At 36.2% G+C, this 18,943-nt stretch overlaps 1 protein-coding gene across 1 annotated transcript; it reads right to left on the reverse strand.

The window, feature by feature from the left end:
* Window positions 1–322: 322 nt before the first annotated feature.
* On the reverse strand, window positions 323–1,408 carry LOC127869636 (neurogenic differentiation factor 4-like). The gene has a single exon (XM_052412292.1). The coding sequence runs from the start codon at window positions 1,406–1,408 to the stop codon at window positions 323–325; it is 1,086 nt and encodes a 361-aa protein (XP_052268252.1).
* Between the last annotated feature and the right edge of the window lie 17,535 nt (window positions 1,409–18,943).

The raw sequence follows: 18,943 nt of genomic DNA on the forward strand, positions 1-18,943 counted from the left end.
TTCGTTTTCAATCACACATTGGTTTTAAGCATGGCAATGATTTTTCTATCAATCCAATTAATGCATAATGTGTAATTATTTGCGTGATTGTCTTTCTGTTCGAGCGAAAGCACGTCAAAATGCAATTAAGACAATAGTTACAAGTAAGAAATGTTCAGATACAAAAAAATGTTATTGATTAAAAAATCTTCAAATAGTGAAAATATTAATAAAGCAATGGTAAAAATACATCACACAAAAGTCCTTGGAATGACTGAAGCACATTTTGCATACTCTATATTATAGGTATTTGTATCACAATCACGAAGTCTGCTCCCCTACCTCACACACTGTTCACAGCGTATAAATATCCATGTGAGACCGACGGGGATACAAAGTCACCGCTCATTGCATAGGTAAACGAGAACGCCGGGGAGCATCCGGTTGCTGCGCCACTCCAAACGGCGGGACTGTATGGCGCGTAATCGGAACTGGTCGGCGACGGCACGAGATCCCGGCGGTGCTGCGAGATAGACATGGTGGAGAACAGGGGCATCTGGCTGACGGTGGTGGTTCCGGTCGAGAAACACTGCGACAGTTCTTGGTATACTCGCTGGTTGCCAGAACACGACTCCGTTGGTGTAACACTTTCGAATTTCACGGCGCTGACAGTCTGTGGTGTGGCTTGCGGATGTAAATGCTGATTGGCGTGTTCCGAAGCTACTGGCGAGAGCTGAACAGGGGACTGCGATTCGGGTCTGGGCGTCAGACGATGCTGTTGTTGTTGTTGCTGGTATCGCTGGTGCTGCAGCTGGAGCTGTGACAGAGTGTGGCTAGCGGACGGCATCTTAAGCGCGGCAGACATCTGAGCGGAGTACAGCGTAGTGTCGATGTCAATGGACTCGCCGCGGTCCAGCATGTTCAGAGTCTCTTTCAGCGCGAAGATGTAGTTATAGGCAAAACGCAGCGTCTCGATCTTAGTAAGTTTGTTTTCGTCGCCACAGTTTGGTAAGATCTTTCTCAGGCTGTCAAGAGCATCGTTGAGATTATGCATCCGAGTTCGCTCCCTATCGTTTGCCTTTGATCGTCTCGTTTTCTTTAACTTCTGGACCAACGCGGGATCGCGGTTTCGAACTCGGGACTTGGTGTACCGCTTTTTCTTTGGCGTCTCCTCCGTGTCGTCGCTTCGTTCCCGCTTCACTGACACGCCAAGAGGATTAACGAGGTCCGACACACAAGATAACGCGTGTCCAAACACACTGTTGTTCTCGAGATCGGAATCGAAAGAGTCCGACGAGAATTCGCCGCCGGTGGAAGTACATCTATTCGGGTAATGTCCCGATGACGGCGTACCGGGAGTACCGGCACTGCTCATGCTCAGTAGACTGCCCATCGGGGATCCAACGGTACTCTCTGATTCAACTGGCATCATGAAAATCCAAGTTGATGTAATAATAAAACAACTGCAATAATAAGGCACAAGTGAGCGTTTTCGTTGCTTAAAGCTGAATGTACCCCTAAATGGTGATGTTGGGGTTTTTATACAGCTTCACAGCTAAATTGGAGTCCTTTAAGGATAAAATGTCACAATGAGTCGAGAACTAACAATAGAGGGGCCAATAAGGTGGGAATAATTGTTTCCCGATAGCCAATGGGCTGCGCGCTTGCGCAACGGGTCGTGTCGAGCACGCGACTAAAACCAATACTCGCGTTTGATTGGTAGCCGGCGCGTGACTGTGTACACCTAGGACCGCCCATTTCACGGATCTGGGTTCTCTTTGGTAGCGTAAGGTTGAAAATGTGTGAAAAAAAAACTCCATCGATTACTTCAAAATATTTGGTGATTTTATCTATATTCGTAATTCAACCTCTTGTCGCGAGCCTATACTAATTGGTGAATAAAGACGAACCCCCAGACAATCTGGTGCGAAGGCAGAACATTTAGGCAATCTCATGCCCTCTTGTTATAGAAATTTAAACACCATTTCTAAGGTAAATATTATGCAACGAAAGTGATAGAGTTCTTTAGAGGTTGAACATCAATAATAATGATGAAGCAATGAGACGGAACAAACTCACACAATAACAAGCACAGACGAACAAACACAAATTGTCATTTTAAGTTACTGTCGCATATTTTTACTGACTTTTTACTTCAATTTCTATTTCAAGTGATATATACTAATTTTTAATTAAATCATTTTTATAATATAGGCTGTCTATTTGGTTTACGTATGGGGTTGAAACAAAGACATGTAACAAACGTATAATATAAACCAGATAATATTTTTTGAACGGTCTGGTCGTTATGGCATTTGAACAACTTCATCAAGTATTTGCCAGCTATGAATGCCGGGTGATAGGTTTCGGGACAAGATAAAAAGGGCAGGTGACTTCACCAGATCGATTTATCGATCAATGTCCCAAACAGCATCGTTAACTTGTCATTTTAACACCATCAACACCATCTATTTTCTGCTCATTTATTGCTCTCATTCAAATTGATTTTTTTCTTTAATTTCGTAGTAAGTCTTGATATTGTTTAAAATGCATGATTTTTTTAAGAATCTAGTCATGTAAGATATACACCGAACGTATTGGTACGTTGTTTTAATTTAAGTTTACGTCGGGTAGCACTTTTTTATCAAACCCCCTTGATTTTAAATTTGATAAAATAATGAAAAAGACTGCCGGCTAGCGTGGTAAGGGGACGTTTAGTTCATCTTTTACTTTTTAACTTGGTTCATGGTAATAAAGAAGGCCCAGTTCTGTTTGTAAAATAGAGCTTCATAGTACTTGAAGTGATCTTGAAAAAGAAAAAGTACGCCCTAAAGCGAAGAATAAAACCCGCAGATCAAACGGCGGACGTTAATCCTTTAGAAGATCATAATGCTGAGTTGCGATAGTGACCACAAGAAATAATTGGTATAATGAATATTTTTTGATAACTTTTTTCTCTAAAATTCGCCAACGGATATTTTTGTACCATATTGTCCAACAACAACAAACTTTTGTTTATTTATTTTTAAACATTTGGTTTGTCGGCAAGCCACTTTTATCTTATGCAGTTAATTAAGGTTCCTTAATTATCGCATTCATAACTGGCTGTCTAGTTAATTTGTTTATTGTAGTTTAATTGACTGGTAAAGCACTAATTGAGATTAGCTTGTTTATGTTAGTTTAATTGTTCTGCAGTTTGCACATAAAGTTTAATAGTGATGTGCTAAAAGTGTTGAATATTTAATTTGTCTTCGAGGTGATTCTGGGCGAAATCGCTTTGATCTTCAGTAATTTATGGCGCTAACAGGTTGCTGCTATTTAAAGTTGCACATTTATATTAATAATACACAGTTTGTTTAAAAAACTGGACCTTTAAGAAATGCCGCTCTTTTGATGTATTGTTTTATATAATGTATACCTTGATTTAAAATTCAAACATAACAATAAACGCCTAAAATATAAAACATGTCCATATACCTATTCATAAGTTGATAATTGGTGCTATTTTTTTTCTTCAAAATTTCTTCCAGCGTTCGCATGATGTATAGCCTTATATGCCCCGTTATTGTAAAGTAGGCCACTAACTAAAGATTATTTCTTCGAAATTCTTATACTTTTTAGAACGTTCAAGTGTAATTTCGAGTGAAATTGCGTTTTATTCTGTTCATTTTACTGATAATCGCGAAACATACTGTTGTCGGTTCTTCGAAGTACATGTTTTTAAGAAGGTTCACTGGAGATGTATTTCTGGGTATAGCACATACGATATGCAGATTGTCCTTAAAAATCCTTTTCATTCATCCCAAGACATACATTTTATACTGTTACAAAACTTAAATACATCAAATACATCAAACAGAAAAGTATAACAGGTGTTTCGAGCTTATTTTTGTGCGAGCTATGGAGTGACTTGCATCCATGTTCTTGTTTTTGGAAGCATTGCAAACGCAGGGGAAGTAACCCAACAAGAACAATTCGCACGTCTGTAAAAGCCGCATTGAAAGAATGAGGAATAGGTTACACATGCCCAATTAATTTCCTTCTTTGTTATATATAGAATTCGCAATCTTTGATCTCAAATTTCACCATGACCGAGCGATAAGCCAATATATAACTATACATGACTGGAAAGGTGGTTTCATAAGCTTACAAAAAAACTGCATTTGAAAAAATTCTATACGGTGTAACTCAAAATAATTACCTTAGAACATATGACCCGGTTTTGACAGCTACCGGCACTGCCATTTGAAGGCAAAAACCATGCCCTACTATTGAGGCTGGCAACCACTAACATACAAAGAAATGCACAAATCAGGCCTTTTGCCCTGTGACTTACACATGTACCTTTAAACTGACACCTAAACTCTTCATTTCAGATACATTTTTAAAATCTTATGCACCAGGACCTGCATCATATGTACTTAGTAGCAAACCGACTGCATGTAACCCCCCAAATTCCACTTCCGTTTAGGATAATGTAACCAATGTACTCAACAGCAACGTTGAATCTTTGCAGAACGATACGTTTAAAAAGTGTTGTGGTCTGTGAATCTGATATAAATTTTATTTTATTTAATTTATTTTACTATGGATGTTTTGCCATAAAGTAAAAATGCTTATATATTTAAAAAAAGGATTTACACAAAGTAAATATAGTGTGATAAAGTTCACATATTACTGTGCAACCCATGTGCTTAACAAATTATATACGTTTTCTTTAAAGTATCAGGTTCTTCGATAAAAAAACTCGTACACATAAAACACATGTATATTTAAGACAGACAAAAGCACATATATGTATTTTATTATATAGTAAGATTAAAGATAAATAATACACAAAATGGACATGCTAGTAAATTGATAAAAAGAGCTTCGTAAGGTTTTGATGAGTAAAAACTTTGTCCAATTAACCACTTACAAGTTATTCCCTTAAATTGTTTGCGTATATATATTTTGCTTTTTTTTCAGTTCAACTGTAATATTGGTTGACATGAGGATCAACATTTTTGTTATACATGTAGTGAGAATATATATATAAGGGCAAACAAGTAGATTTATATTACAGTATATTGAGCTATTGTAACTGTTATTTGAACTCGTAATACACATTTTTTACTACCTAGTTAAATTAGTATCGGAACAGGTAGTATAAAATTTTATTGAATATATTGCAATACGATGGATGTTTAATAACATATATTAAAATATTTCGTGAACGTAAATTCCAATAGAGGAACCAACCAGTTAATTACAATATGAACAAGTAAACGTTTACAGGAAGGGATTGGAACAAGTAAGCGTTTATCGCACTATATCGCAACAAGTATGCGTTAATTAAATTGTAAATTTGTCCATTTGTGGTGGATCAACAGTGTAGTTACGGGTTCGATCCCCACTGTCGGAGCTTTCTTTCGATCTCACCCACAGATACCAATGACTTGTTCTTTCCTGGAAACTTATTCGAGATTGTTTCAAGAAGCCTTAGCCTTTCAATGTATTGAGCTTAAAGTAACAATTACTCACAATTAACGAATGTTTTGCAAAATATTGCGTAAAATAAAGTTAACCCATATAAGAAGAACAGACGAACGACGTTTTCATGAAAACTACGTCGTGTTTCCGAAGCTGCCTGAAGCCAATCACACGTTCTCTCGTAAATTTTCGAATATCATAGCCGGATATTCACTTGAATATATTGTGACACAAAAATATAAACGAGCATTTGTATCCTGTTAAATCTATGTTACCAGAATATATCTAGCATTGAAATTTCGGCTATTGCTATAAGGAACATTGATTTTTTATGTGTTAACTTTATTTGTGAAATATTGTACGAAATATTAGTTGATTTTTAGTGTTTATGGGCTTTCAAACTAAGCACAGTGGAATGCACATACAAATTAACAGAATGCAACAACTCCGAAAGAACAATCAAAAGCATTATGATCTGTATACTCGGAACTTCCATTCAATGACCCTTTTCAATACATTAAGTTTTATTTTATTCCTGTTAATACTTTTGCATATTTGAACGACAACATAATAAAGGGCAATAACCGTGCTCATACTGAACATAGATTTCCGGTCTACGCAACGGCATTTTCAGTTTTCTTTTAAAGCAATCAGTCATATATAAAGGCTAATTTAATATTCGTAATACTAGCAGGTATGCTCCACATAAAAATTAGACTATATAAAAAGTAAACAACGGACGTTACACTTGAAGTTCTCTCTATGTCTTATATTAATGAATATTGTTTTTTAAAGTTCATTCAATACTAATGGAGTTATTATTCACCCAAGACAATTTACAAAAGGGCAATAACTCTGGAACTCCTAACGAGATATCTATATATCTTGTACTCTGCACTTTTGCTTTATGCCTTCCATCTATATTTGAACTTTCAGGTGAACCACTTTATTGCATATTTAAAAAAACAAATCAAAGGACAATTACTCCAACAATACTGACGAGAGAGTTGTGGTACTTGTACTAAGCAGTATTTTATATCAACGTACAGAGTTTTATTGAAATACCGTTCAATCTATTGGGGTTATGTTCAACACAAACATATTCAAGAAAGGCACTAACTGTATAAATCAAACCAAAGTGTTATACTCATGTACTTTGCATTTTCTCAGAATTTTATATATTTTTATATGAAATTTTACTTGAATCCATTCATTACTGACTATACAAACATATCATCAAATATTACATTTATAGGTGTCATTTCTGTACTCTTAACCCATTAATGCCTAGCGTCTAGTAAAAAGGCCTTGGCAAACAGCGTAGACCAAGATGAGACGCCGCATCATGCAGCGTCTCATCATGGTCTGCGCTGTTTGCTTAAAGGAATATCTGTAAGAAATATTCTTAATATAGAAATAAATATACTAGACATTCCTAATTTTGGAAATATATTGATCCAATTTAGAAGGATGATAGAGTCCACTAGGCATAAATGGGTTAACATCCTCTAAATGCCTATAACAGATCAAAGTGTTATTTATATACCTTCAATACTAAGGAAGTGCCCATTAAGGGTGTCACGTTTAAACGTTAAGCGCTCGCGTTTTGTGTTTTGCTGAAAAACGTTTACCAAAACAGTAAACGTTTTAACGACAATCCATATCAATATAATAAATATTGGGGTGCAAATAACGTAACCGACTAGCCGTATGAAGTATATCGACGAAGAACTGCGAAATCCGGGTACTTGCGGAAAATCCGGGCTACCGAATTCGGCAGTAATTTATTTCTGTTTGGTTAGCGGATGGCACAGACATGAACGGAAATTAACGGAAAATCTTCGCTACTTTCCGAAAATCTTACTTCTTGTCAACGAAACAGTGCATATGCCGCCATCTTGAAATATTTTAATTGATTGGTTAGCAAAGTAAAACACTGCGGTAGCATGTTGAAAAGCAATATGTTAACCAAATTATATATTGATTTCGTTTTTGCTAGTTAACTGGTTTTTCATTTTCTGCGGTCAAACGATATGCACATTGTATTTCATGTGCAAAATACGTTTCGTTTTCGGAAACAGTATTTTTCATCGATTTTACATTATTTTCGACGTTCTTTAAATTATTTAAAAAAAATGACGATTACACATGTGGTGATACGGGTGGTCTGTTTTATAATATTTTATGGTTTTGATTTGACGTCCTTGCGCGAATGGGATATGCACTGAATATTACTTCCGGAAATAACTATTTTCAGTTTGGAAATGCGATGGTACTGATGCTTTTAAAACGGACATAGGGATACCGTTTAAACGGTAACGTTTCGTTTATTTCATTTCGTTTAAACGTTTAGAAAAATCTGTAAACGTGACACCCTTAGACTGCCCATTCCCCCTTAACGCCCTCTATACGTATATGAAGTATCATCTGAATTCCTTAAATACTTCTTGAATCATGCTCAGCACAAGAAAGTGGAGTAGACGGAAGGTCGATTGGACGGACGTTGCGATTATTCAATGCCCCCTTTGGGGAAACACATTTAGAAAAGCGTTCAAAACAATATTGGCGGGGGTCAACATAATCATGCTAAATAAAGCAATATTATTTCACTATTATGATTGCTTCAATATACTAACTTTTAGAAAGTAATACGTTATCAATACTTTGATATGACCATAAACTTAACAAAGAACATAATTATAGTTTAATGCAATACATTTTTTTAATTACAACATGACTGTATATGTTAAGTTATTGGTTTTTGTAATATAATATAACGATGCCATCTAGGAAAACGAATTTTCTCACGGTTTGCATTGTTGAGTTAGAGTTATTGTATACATCAGATAATCAAACTTACTTCGGGATTTATGTAGCATCATTTTTGTTTAAATGATGTTGCTACTGAATCAGACACGTCCATTTTGGTAACTTAGCGAAGAAAGCGTCATGCAATTAGAAACCTTTCCGATTTCAGACATGTTCTGATTTATGATCACGTTGTTTGCATTACCTGGGAAATGTCATTGCTAGCCGAGAAGCAAAGCGAAAATGGCTTTTGCAGCCACCATAAAACTAGAACAGCCTGCAAGTAACTCGCAGTCTGTTCAAGTTTTATGCAGTTTGCTGCTCATCAGTAACTAAGGGTTGAAAATGAAGCCTTTAAAACTTGAATTAAGTTAGAAAGGTCTTTAATAAATTTAACTTTCTAAGGGAATACAAATGCGTCAAAAACGTATCTATGTGGGAAAGAGTTATACCCCCAACACAAGAAGTGTTGACCACCTGGTTGCGGCCATAGTTATGCTCGTCTTGGGGGAAATAGTAAGTAGCACTGAGTGTTTTTCTCCACATATAATTCGCGTGGAAGGTTATTTGGCAGACGATCCAAGCATTGTGAACTGACTTGTAAAGATTAGGAACTAACAGAGGATCTTTCAAGCTCTCGTCTGTTAGTTATGACACGTAAACCAGTTATAATAGTTCAACTTACCATTTGCTTTTATAACATCAATAAGGCTTGTTTACGTATCCTACGTAACTGACGGGGTATATAGTAATTGTCGTTTGTTCCATTTATGAAAGGTCAAGGTTGCGTTTTCATGGTTATTTGCCAACCGTTCTAGGGCTAGAACTACACGTTGCAAGTCGGTCTGCTCATAAATACGCTAACAACGATAACCACCGCATCTGCCGCATCTGAGGCTATTAAAAGATGATAAACAAGTATAGTGGGATGTTTTGTAACCTCGATCAGTATGGCGTACCATTTACGTCGAAAGTCAACAAGACCTACTAGGTAAAAAGATAAATGTACTTCGACGTAAAATATGTACGTCGAAGTACAATTTTTTGTACTTAGACTTACAAAATTGTACTTCGACGTACAGTTTTTACCGACGCTTCCAAGTGTTGGCCAATAAGAAGACGCCTTAAATCTGTTGCTTTAAGAGAGATTTGACATTGAACATTATTATCATTATTATTTATTCCAAATCACGCGACTATCGACCGTTAACTCATAGATATTGTGCGTATTTATTGAACATTATTATTATTTATACCAAATTATGCGTCTATCGACCTCTCACTCATAGATATTGTGCGTATTTATTGACCTGGCGTGGCGGAATTAACCTCTGACTTATGAAAATAATGGTTATCACAAAATACGACCAAACCAGGGACGTTATTATTCATTTTTATTCCCGTAATCGTTTGGTAACTGGCTGGTTACCGTTGGGAATTTCCTACACAGTAATGCGCTGGACCATGATACTCCGCCCCGCATGGTCAATAAATACAAATGTACTCACAATATGCTTGATAATTTTAATAAAAAAAGGTTACCTTGAATCTTCTTCAAATTGGTATATATTCTATTTCAATGGATTAAGTACTTGAAACTTCTTTGTTTTTTTTTTGTTTTGTTTTTTTCATTTTGATATATTTATTTATTTTGTCCTCAATCAAAAAAGAGATTTAAAACATGTACAGTGGAAACCCTCTAAACCGGATCCTCTCTTTATCGGAATCCTCTCTAAACCGGACACGTTATGACACACGTTTTATAAATTTGAATGGCGTGTGTTTATTTCAAACTTGCGATTAATTTTGAAAAATGAGTTGCGTCTTAAATTATGCAATAGCGAACAACTTCAGTGCCTTCAGCGCTTTGATTATTTAGAGCTGGAGAGTGGAATGCACAAACTTGCCATGTAAACTATGGAAATTGCTTCAAGTTAGTGGGGCTTTTCATCGTCTTTAAACACTCAGAGTTCGGATACCTTTGCATCCGTGACCTATAGTTTTCAGTATGAAAGGCCAGTGTGTCATGCCAGTTGCTTATTGCAAGTTGCAATTTCATTAATGCCAGTTGCTCAATGCCATTTACAATATGCCAGTTGCTAATTGCCAATAGCTATTTTCTAACTGCAAGTTCATAATTGCCAGTTGCTGTTTTTCAGTTTCGCTTTTTTATGCAAGTCATGTGTTCCAAACCAGTTTATCATTGTCAATTGCATATTTATTTATTTTTGTTAATTGCTGAACAAATAAAATAAAACGGCATTTCGAACGTAAGATGAGTGATGGTCGAGCTCAATAAAACCGGCGGTTCTCACTATTTCTTGGTGATGATCGTCACAGGACAAATAAATCATAATGATAACACATTTTATTTCGTAAAAAATCGGTAAACTAGCTCAGAAATGCTGACAATGTGATGTATTTACGCATCCTTTTTTATTTTAGCAATCAGCAAAGGTTATTTATCAATTGGCAACAGGAATGACGTACGTGACTTCCATAAATTAGCAAAAAGTGATAGGCACTCAGCGATGGCCATTGGCAATTAGCATATGGCTTGTAGTGACTAGCAATTGGCAATTAGCAATTTGTAATTAGCTATTGGCGTTAAGAAACTAGCACTTGAAAACGAAAAACTGGCATGGAAAGCATACCTTCCATTATGTAACAATAAGCAACTGACATAGTAACTGGCAAATAGCAAACAGGCATTAAGCAACTAGCAATTGGAAATGAGCAACTGGCATGGCGAATTGGTCTTTAATGTTTGAGAGAAAACGTGTTAAGTCTTGCAGACATTTTTATGTTGAATGTTTCACGGGAAATGTGAAAAACATACATCAACTGACATGGTGTGAACGACATTGCCACCGAATCTGGCTCTCAGTATTAACACATCTTTTAAGAATGCAAAATAAAGGTAATGGTTCTATACTTTGACATCCTTATGGCACGCAATAAAAAACAGCTAGTGTTTTCATTGTGGGTGTGTTTTATGACGCTTGAACGCGAACGTGTTGTGTAACCCAATTTCATAAAACAGCATGTGCATCTTTATGGTATATCACAACAATGTGACGAACAAATTATTTAATGCGACCCTTCGTCAAAATGTGCAACGAACATTTATTAGCCATTAATGTACCATTTGATGGTATGAGTTCCAATTGACAAGCACGAGTTCTAACAATATTTGATTATTTCTGTCGTTAAAATTGATGAACGAAGAAAATAAACATATGGCTTGGAGTTGTGCAAAAGTGGCTTCACTTGCAAAAAGGGTTGCCATCTTTGTTTGTCGCCAGTTGATGGAACGTTTTAATGTGGCACCAAAACAACACAGCTTTGGTCGCTTACCGTCTGTGCAGGAGTCATGAGTCCACATTTGCAGCAGTTCCATAAATGCGCAATGTCCTTAACCAAATTACTGAGAGCACATTTATTAACAATAAACTGCTAATCAATTTCAAATCGCATTTGCTTTGTTGGCTCATTGCCTATCAGGTTTTGTCTAGAAACAGTGCACAAAACACACATTTAACAGTTGGTACACCGTCGTTTGTTAACGGCACTGTTACACGATTACTAAAACCATCTTATCATTTGACGGATTTACATGGAGCTGCGCACTTAACACACTGGATGGTGGCACAACTGCATCGACGGCCGTCCGGACATGGCCCCAGAGTTCTCGTCAAGAGACAGATGGGCGGCATTTATCGCTGTCAGCGACAGGGAGCCTATTAGGGAAATGTTCGTTCAATGTTACTTATCAGTGGTGCACGAGTAACGCTGGTGATATGTGGTCCCACAAACGAGGCAGACGCTGATTGCGAAACCTGCACGTGCGATTGTGCACACGGTATGAAGTGTGCGATTCTTATCTTCACTTCTGTCGCTTGTCTCAACTGCAACGCTCCATGGAGCTTTTTGAGGCGACAGAAACAATCACAGGTTAATAAATTTGATTCAACTATTCGCTCGAGTTCCACGATGTTTTCTATTTTTTATTTGCAGGTGGGGTCGATGGGAGACATTTATAACTGGTCCTTAACGTGATTAATTCATGGATTTCATCTCGATTAGGTATAGAATTTAATGGATTGGCATATTGAGCACAGAGAAGCGATGAAGAAAAATACAACCAGATGCCGGTCTGTTGAAAACAACATAACTAATTGTTCATGAAACCGGGATAGTGTTGCACCCGCTGCACTTTGAGCGATAAACACGAGGAAATATGTCAGTTTTATAATACAATAAAGGAGACGAGGCACTGTTGCCTTTGAAAAATTGTTTTAATTAGCTCATTTATAATTAAATGAATTTATAGCGTGTATTTAATGCCGTGCGCGAGAAACACGGAAAACTTTGCGTTCTTGGAGCATTCAAATTTCGCGCCATTATTGCCAGAAGCGCATGCGCATATCAATCGATTTTGCTTGCAGAATATTGCACCGTACAGAACAAATTTCGCTGCAACTGGTTTGTGTTTTCAACTCGCGTTAAAACGATAAACATAGCTCTTTTCATAAAATGAACACAATGTTTAACAATGAATTAACACCAAAATCTGTTTGAAAACGTTTGATTCGTTCATTGAATTGAAATATTAAACTCAAAGAGGCAATCTGTGGGTATGTTTTGTTAAATGTCAAAATGAATATGAATAATAATTAAATGGCATTAAAACGCTATCTGTTTTGCATAGTGTAGGTGTTTCGAATGTTGAAAATGTAAATTAGGTGTTCATAGGCCTAGTTTGGCCTGACAGTGAAGTTAAATGCTTGTACAGTGTAAATATAAATTAAATTTATTGATGTATCGCCCAAAATGCTGCAGATGCCTTTATCAACGGAGTTCACAATTTGGGTTTGTGCGTACTTTTTTCGCTTATCTCCTCCCATCCGGGATTGGCATTCTTAAACATTATATAACACTTAAATCTACATGCATGTTACTTTTTTGATGTTTCATAGCTGCATAAGTTATCAATGTAAACACTTTTTTGCGAAAACATACAGTTAATTTAAGGCACAAATAGTTCCATTGATTGTGTCAATCGAATTATGAGATTAAAACAACGGGTTTTATCATCGTATGGTATCCATTAACCTGTATTTTTATTAAATCTTAAATATAATGATATGTTAAAGTACATGCATGTTGAATGTGTCGAATATTAATGATACATTATCGTTTAGTTTTATTGTTTTAATTTACAATCCGGTTTAGCACCAGTAAATCCGTTTATATAATGCTTTATGGGATAATTTTGGTAAATGCTGAAACGCGTTTAATCACCGTGATGTTATTAAAAACGACCATAACAAATCATGTTCCCTGTGATGGGCTTCAGTCAGGTCCATGTCAACATGCATACACGGGCTCGAACCGCCCATCATGTTTTAGGGCACACCATAAAAATGTGTAAAGAAACACATACATTCAAATCTGTACTTTATTTAAACGCCGTAAACTACTACATGTGGTTATATTAAAGTAGAATGTCTAAATTATGTATGCGTGGTATGGTAACGAATTCTATGTAAGTATACAATTTCTAGAATATGAAACGATAGTAAAAACGAATTTTACTGCATGTATGGATACTATACAAAACCAAATCGTTCTCGGTGTTTTAAGTATATTTAATAGAACAGTATAAAACAGTTCTATTAAATATACTTAAAACACCGAAAATTGTAACAAAGACTCAGCAATGTGACAAGCTTGAGTAGCAGCTCGTCCCCGAGTAGAAAGTACTTTAAAAACAGCTTTCCGTCACCTTGTATTGTACGTTACAGCCGATTAGGAAGGGTACACAATCATTAATGTTTTTCTTCTATGTTGTATACATTAAAATAACATTAAACTTATTTTTCCTTAAAAAGATGACGACTTTTTTGTATTGAAGGCCGGTCTGCATGGGTTATAAAATCGGTTTAAAAATTAACACAATAATAGAGCAACGATTATTTATGATTCAGCATTCGTTATAGCAGTTTTTAATATTAATTGCGTTCGACGACTTTATAAATAGCACATTTCACTTTAATTTTTAAATTAACTCAGCTGATAATCGAAGGAAGTCAAAGCAGTCTTATTGTCAGTGGAAGCAGCGTATGTCCTCTTTGATGGGTTGCAAACCACTCTTTGATGGGTTGCAAACCACTGTACGCATGTGTTTGCGATCAAATTTCGTAAGGAAAGGTCAATTCAGCAATAAAATCCTTCGCAATACAATAAATATTTCATACAAAAAGTCGCATGATGTTCAAGAAAAATGGTGCAACACCTCTTCATCGACATTTTGTGGCACAAGATCAAGCGGCACGTGTCCTAAACATGGCATGTACAGTTTGTCAACCAATTCCGATTAATTTGTATTTAATTTTCCACAATGCCCCAATAAAAACAAAATGATAACTGTCTAAGGTATAAATTAGGTACAGGAATAAATTAACAAAGTATAAGCAAGAAAGCTTAAGTAATATGCTTACAGGGGGGATAAATGCGGCAAAAAGTTAACCGGAACTGATTGAATGAGTTATTTTTTAAATGTGCATATGGGTATAGATGGCTTTATTATTTTCAAATAAACTTTTTGCTGATTGAAAACAAATGCCATGACACTGTTTTGAAATACTTATTATGTAACTTGAATGATTTTAAATAATTATCCGAAGGGTGAACTTTAATGATCTATTTTTGACAAAAAACTGCATATGCCGTCTGGCCTAACCTGTTATCATACAAAATAATGTTTACCCTTTATGTTTACATCTTCTCACATTGACACTAAATCCCGAAAGAAATTATTGTGGTAAAAAGAATTAACGTTTTTTGCCGGGTTATTGTAAACTGGTTGACTGACTGTATAACAAGCATAGTGTGTTTTTTTTGTCAGAAGTGATTTTAATTTGATTTTTGTTTTAAAACCTTGAATACAATTATCTTTATGCTATTCTTTGATTTTTTACGTGATGGGTTTGACACATCTGTATGAAATTGAATGAAAACGGATTAAAAAAGATGAGAATATAAATGTATTTAGCCAAACCTTTCAAAAGTTTGTGCAAGGACTTGCAAACATGAAGCCATAACAATAAAATAATGTTGTGGTGAGTGCTAGTCTTGGTCACTACGATTCGATGCAGAAATGCCTGCTGGTCGAAATTGGCATGTTTTGTTTAATTGTATTACCTTAAGAGCGATTCGTCAAAAAAACACTTGCAAGTAAAATGACAAGTTCTTTCAAAAATGAAGCTAATAGGACGTTATGTACCGCTTCGTCTCTATGCAAAACGGTTAAAATCCAGTCAGAAATAATTAAAACTTTTTTCGAAGTCAAGAGGGTCATTTTATTTTAACAAAAGACGCATGCACAATTAGGTTGCACAACTGCGCATGACACCCGGCCAATTAACATCTCACCTCTCGCGAGAGTTAACTATATTCAAGTGTCATGGCATTCGGTTATGAGTTAGATTCGGACACGAACAAAACGACTGATGGAAAAATCAACTAATTTATTGCATGCACTGGAAATTCTATTTGTTAAGTATTGTGCAAGTGACAAGGTGCCGCGAAACATGCTGTCAGGCGACATTTTGTTTCAATATGACTCTCAAGATGGACATTTGGCCCTTGCGAGGGAATAGCCAGAAGATGCGAAGTCAATATCACTGGCATAAAAGAATGGGGATATGAATTTCAATCAAATTATTTAAATTTGGCAACTAAATTCTAAAGTTTCTTTCACTGCAGTGTTTACACATGGCTGAAGGTGTTTTCTTTTCCAGTAATTGGCACGCATGCTGAAATGTAGAGAGGCTAATCAAAACTTGACCTTTGAGCAAAACTGTTGTCGTCTGCTGCCGGGCTGGTGCACGCGCCAAATGCATCGAACGCATGTGCTCTTTGACAGAGGAAACTGAATGACCACACCGCTACATCTACAGGTCGGAGAAGTCAAAAAAGTAATATAACCTTATTTTAAGACCTTTCTTTTTATTTTTTTTTGAGCTGTTAATCTTAAGGTAAAAAACTATTTTGATTGATGATTAATATACACGAATTACAACAAATTTTAATTTCGGTTAATAAATAAAAAGCGCTTTAATTTCGTTTCTATCATGATAATACATCACACGAACGAGAATCGGGAATCGGAAATCTTTTTTGTAGTTACGGGGCAAGTTTTTCTAATTGTTTATTGGCAACAACGGATTTTTTCTTTGCATACTGTGCGTGACATGCTAATATTGAAAATCTAAAATAATATTCGGTGATACTCATAAAAAAATACAAAAATGAAATAATTTAAAATGTAAAAACATACCACAAACAAATAAAACATTCAGCAAACATAAATAATATAGCTCTAACTTCCCTGGCAAAAAAACTCTTTAAATCATAATTTACAAGATTTTGCCAACCAGAAAAGATTATGCTGGAAAAGTGCCCTTCTGTATTATTTCTAGATTTTAAGCAGTTATGTACGTGTGTCTAATAGAATTTAGGTGTCTTATGTGTGTTTAGGTTTTGTTGGTGTTTTAGATTGTATTCTCGACTTTATTTTAAATATTCTTGTATACAATTTATGAACGTATAACATATTTTATCCAAAGCAATTAATAATATGTAATTGAATATGCTTATTTTCTAGTAATAAGCTGTTTATACTACACACCCGTTACAGTTACCGATTAAAGATTCAAATATATTTCTTCTGTTATTTTCCCCTGAATCTTAACGATTATAATGCGCAACATAAATCACACGAACTAATCACAGCACATATCCCTGGACACATATCTTTATGTTTACATAAATGCTACATAACTTGTACGTAATGTTTTTATGGGAGGAGGCCGTAACAACTTCGCTATCAATGACTGACCGTCCCGTCGTCCTTCTACTATTGTTCTAAAATGTTTAAAGTCCAGTTTCACGTTCCGAGGATGTGACAATACAACATATGCCCATATACCTCAACCTGCCACTGAAAGATCACAATGCCTGAAGACAGTACTATATGCGTGCGTTTCGTGCACAGTGTCGTGAGCACACTTCAAGTGTCGCGGTTTTCAACGCTAAACACGCAGCGCCCACTGCTTCATTGCAATAATTATTTTTAAAGCATTCTTAATTGAATACAATTAAGGTATATGGCTACAGAACGCTGTAAAATGGCTCGGTAGCGGCTGCGTGTTTAGTTGACCATCACTGTCCGCCTAGAGCGGTATTTGTCGAAGACGAAGCAAATGCATATACTAGTCATTATAATTTTAAAAAAAGGCATATAAAGTGCGTCCGTTAACAGTTTTCCTGCTTAATGGAAATAACCATATCAGACAGCTCGTGCCGTTCACTAAGACCATAATAAGTAATGCTATATTAACCGTTTTTTGCGCGATATCTTTAAAAAAAATTGGTAACGTCATGTTTTTGAGTAAGCATATTTCAAAAAACGATAGAAATGATTAGCACGTGCATTGTACACGTATTCCTCGGTTGTTCTTTAAAGCAATTGCATTGGAATCAAATGAAAATTGGCAGACTCTTAACGTCAGTATTGTAATTTCTTTAGATGGAACCAAAGTGCAGAAGTTGACAAATAATATCCCAATACTTAATTGTTTTGACCTGCATAAGATTCGACATTTTCGTCGGATGGTTCAATCGGTACATCGAATAGTACAGGCCGAGACTGATTTGGTTTAGTATGTCCCCACATACGATTGAATTTGCAAACCTGTCTTGTCAATCGGTATTGTTTTGTACTTTTATTTTAATATTATTTTACCCGATTTACCGGTTAATACATATGTGTCACACCAACATTTATAATTACAGGAAATTCATTTCAACATTGGTCTTGTGTTTTTATAACGATAGCTATCAGATCTAACGGGTCCAATATTTTCTTAACGGAGTCAACATTTGTGTAGGCACTCAAGTCGGACTAATATCAAGCTTCTAGAGTTTCAAAAATCCTCCAAAATATGTCCCAAAGTGGTCGCGTATTTCTAATGCTGAATATTTTACGCCTGTGCGCGTGCCATATCATAATGATATTTTTCTGATGACCTTAAGGTCACCCTGAACAAAAGGTGGTCATTTTGTCCGGAGTTGACCAAGCCCGGACAGCAGGTCAACTGGACACGCTAGGTGGACACAGCCCTTAAACCACTTGACCCTGACTGACCCATTCAAGCTCAAGTAAACGTATTTAAGCTACTTATTTCAAATATGATTAATGAAAGACCGTAAAAAGGGTGGATAAAAAACTAAATCAAATTGAGCGAACAAACACCGTGTCGTTTAAGTGAGAACAAGTGGAGAAAGCAATCGAAAGTGCGCATTATTATTTTTTCGAAAATTAACACCCTCGAACAATTTATAGTGACAGGTGACTTTGAAGACATTTTACTTTCCTCTGCGAAAATTATACAGACGGCCGGCACAAGTGACCAACCGCTGGCATGGGGTGAGTCCGCGCCGAAACTGTTCCGCGAATTGGCATGACTCACCACTGGAATAGGGTGAGTATGCGCCCGAACCGCTCCGGGAATGTGCTAGGCTAACGCCTGGCATCTATGGTGTACGAACTGGTCCAAAACTATTCTAAACTGTCCGGGACAGTTTACAAACCGTCCCGGACGGTTTCTAAACTGTC

The sequence above is a fragment of the Dreissena polymorpha genome, chromosome 2 (genome assembly GCF_020536995.1).
Source record: "Dreissena polymorpha isolate Duluth1 chromosome 2, UMN_Dpol_1.0, whole genome shotgun sequence".
Taxonomy (NCBI): domain Eukaryota; kingdom Metazoa; phylum Mollusca; class Bivalvia; order Myida; family Dreissenidae; genus Dreissena; species Dreissena polymorpha.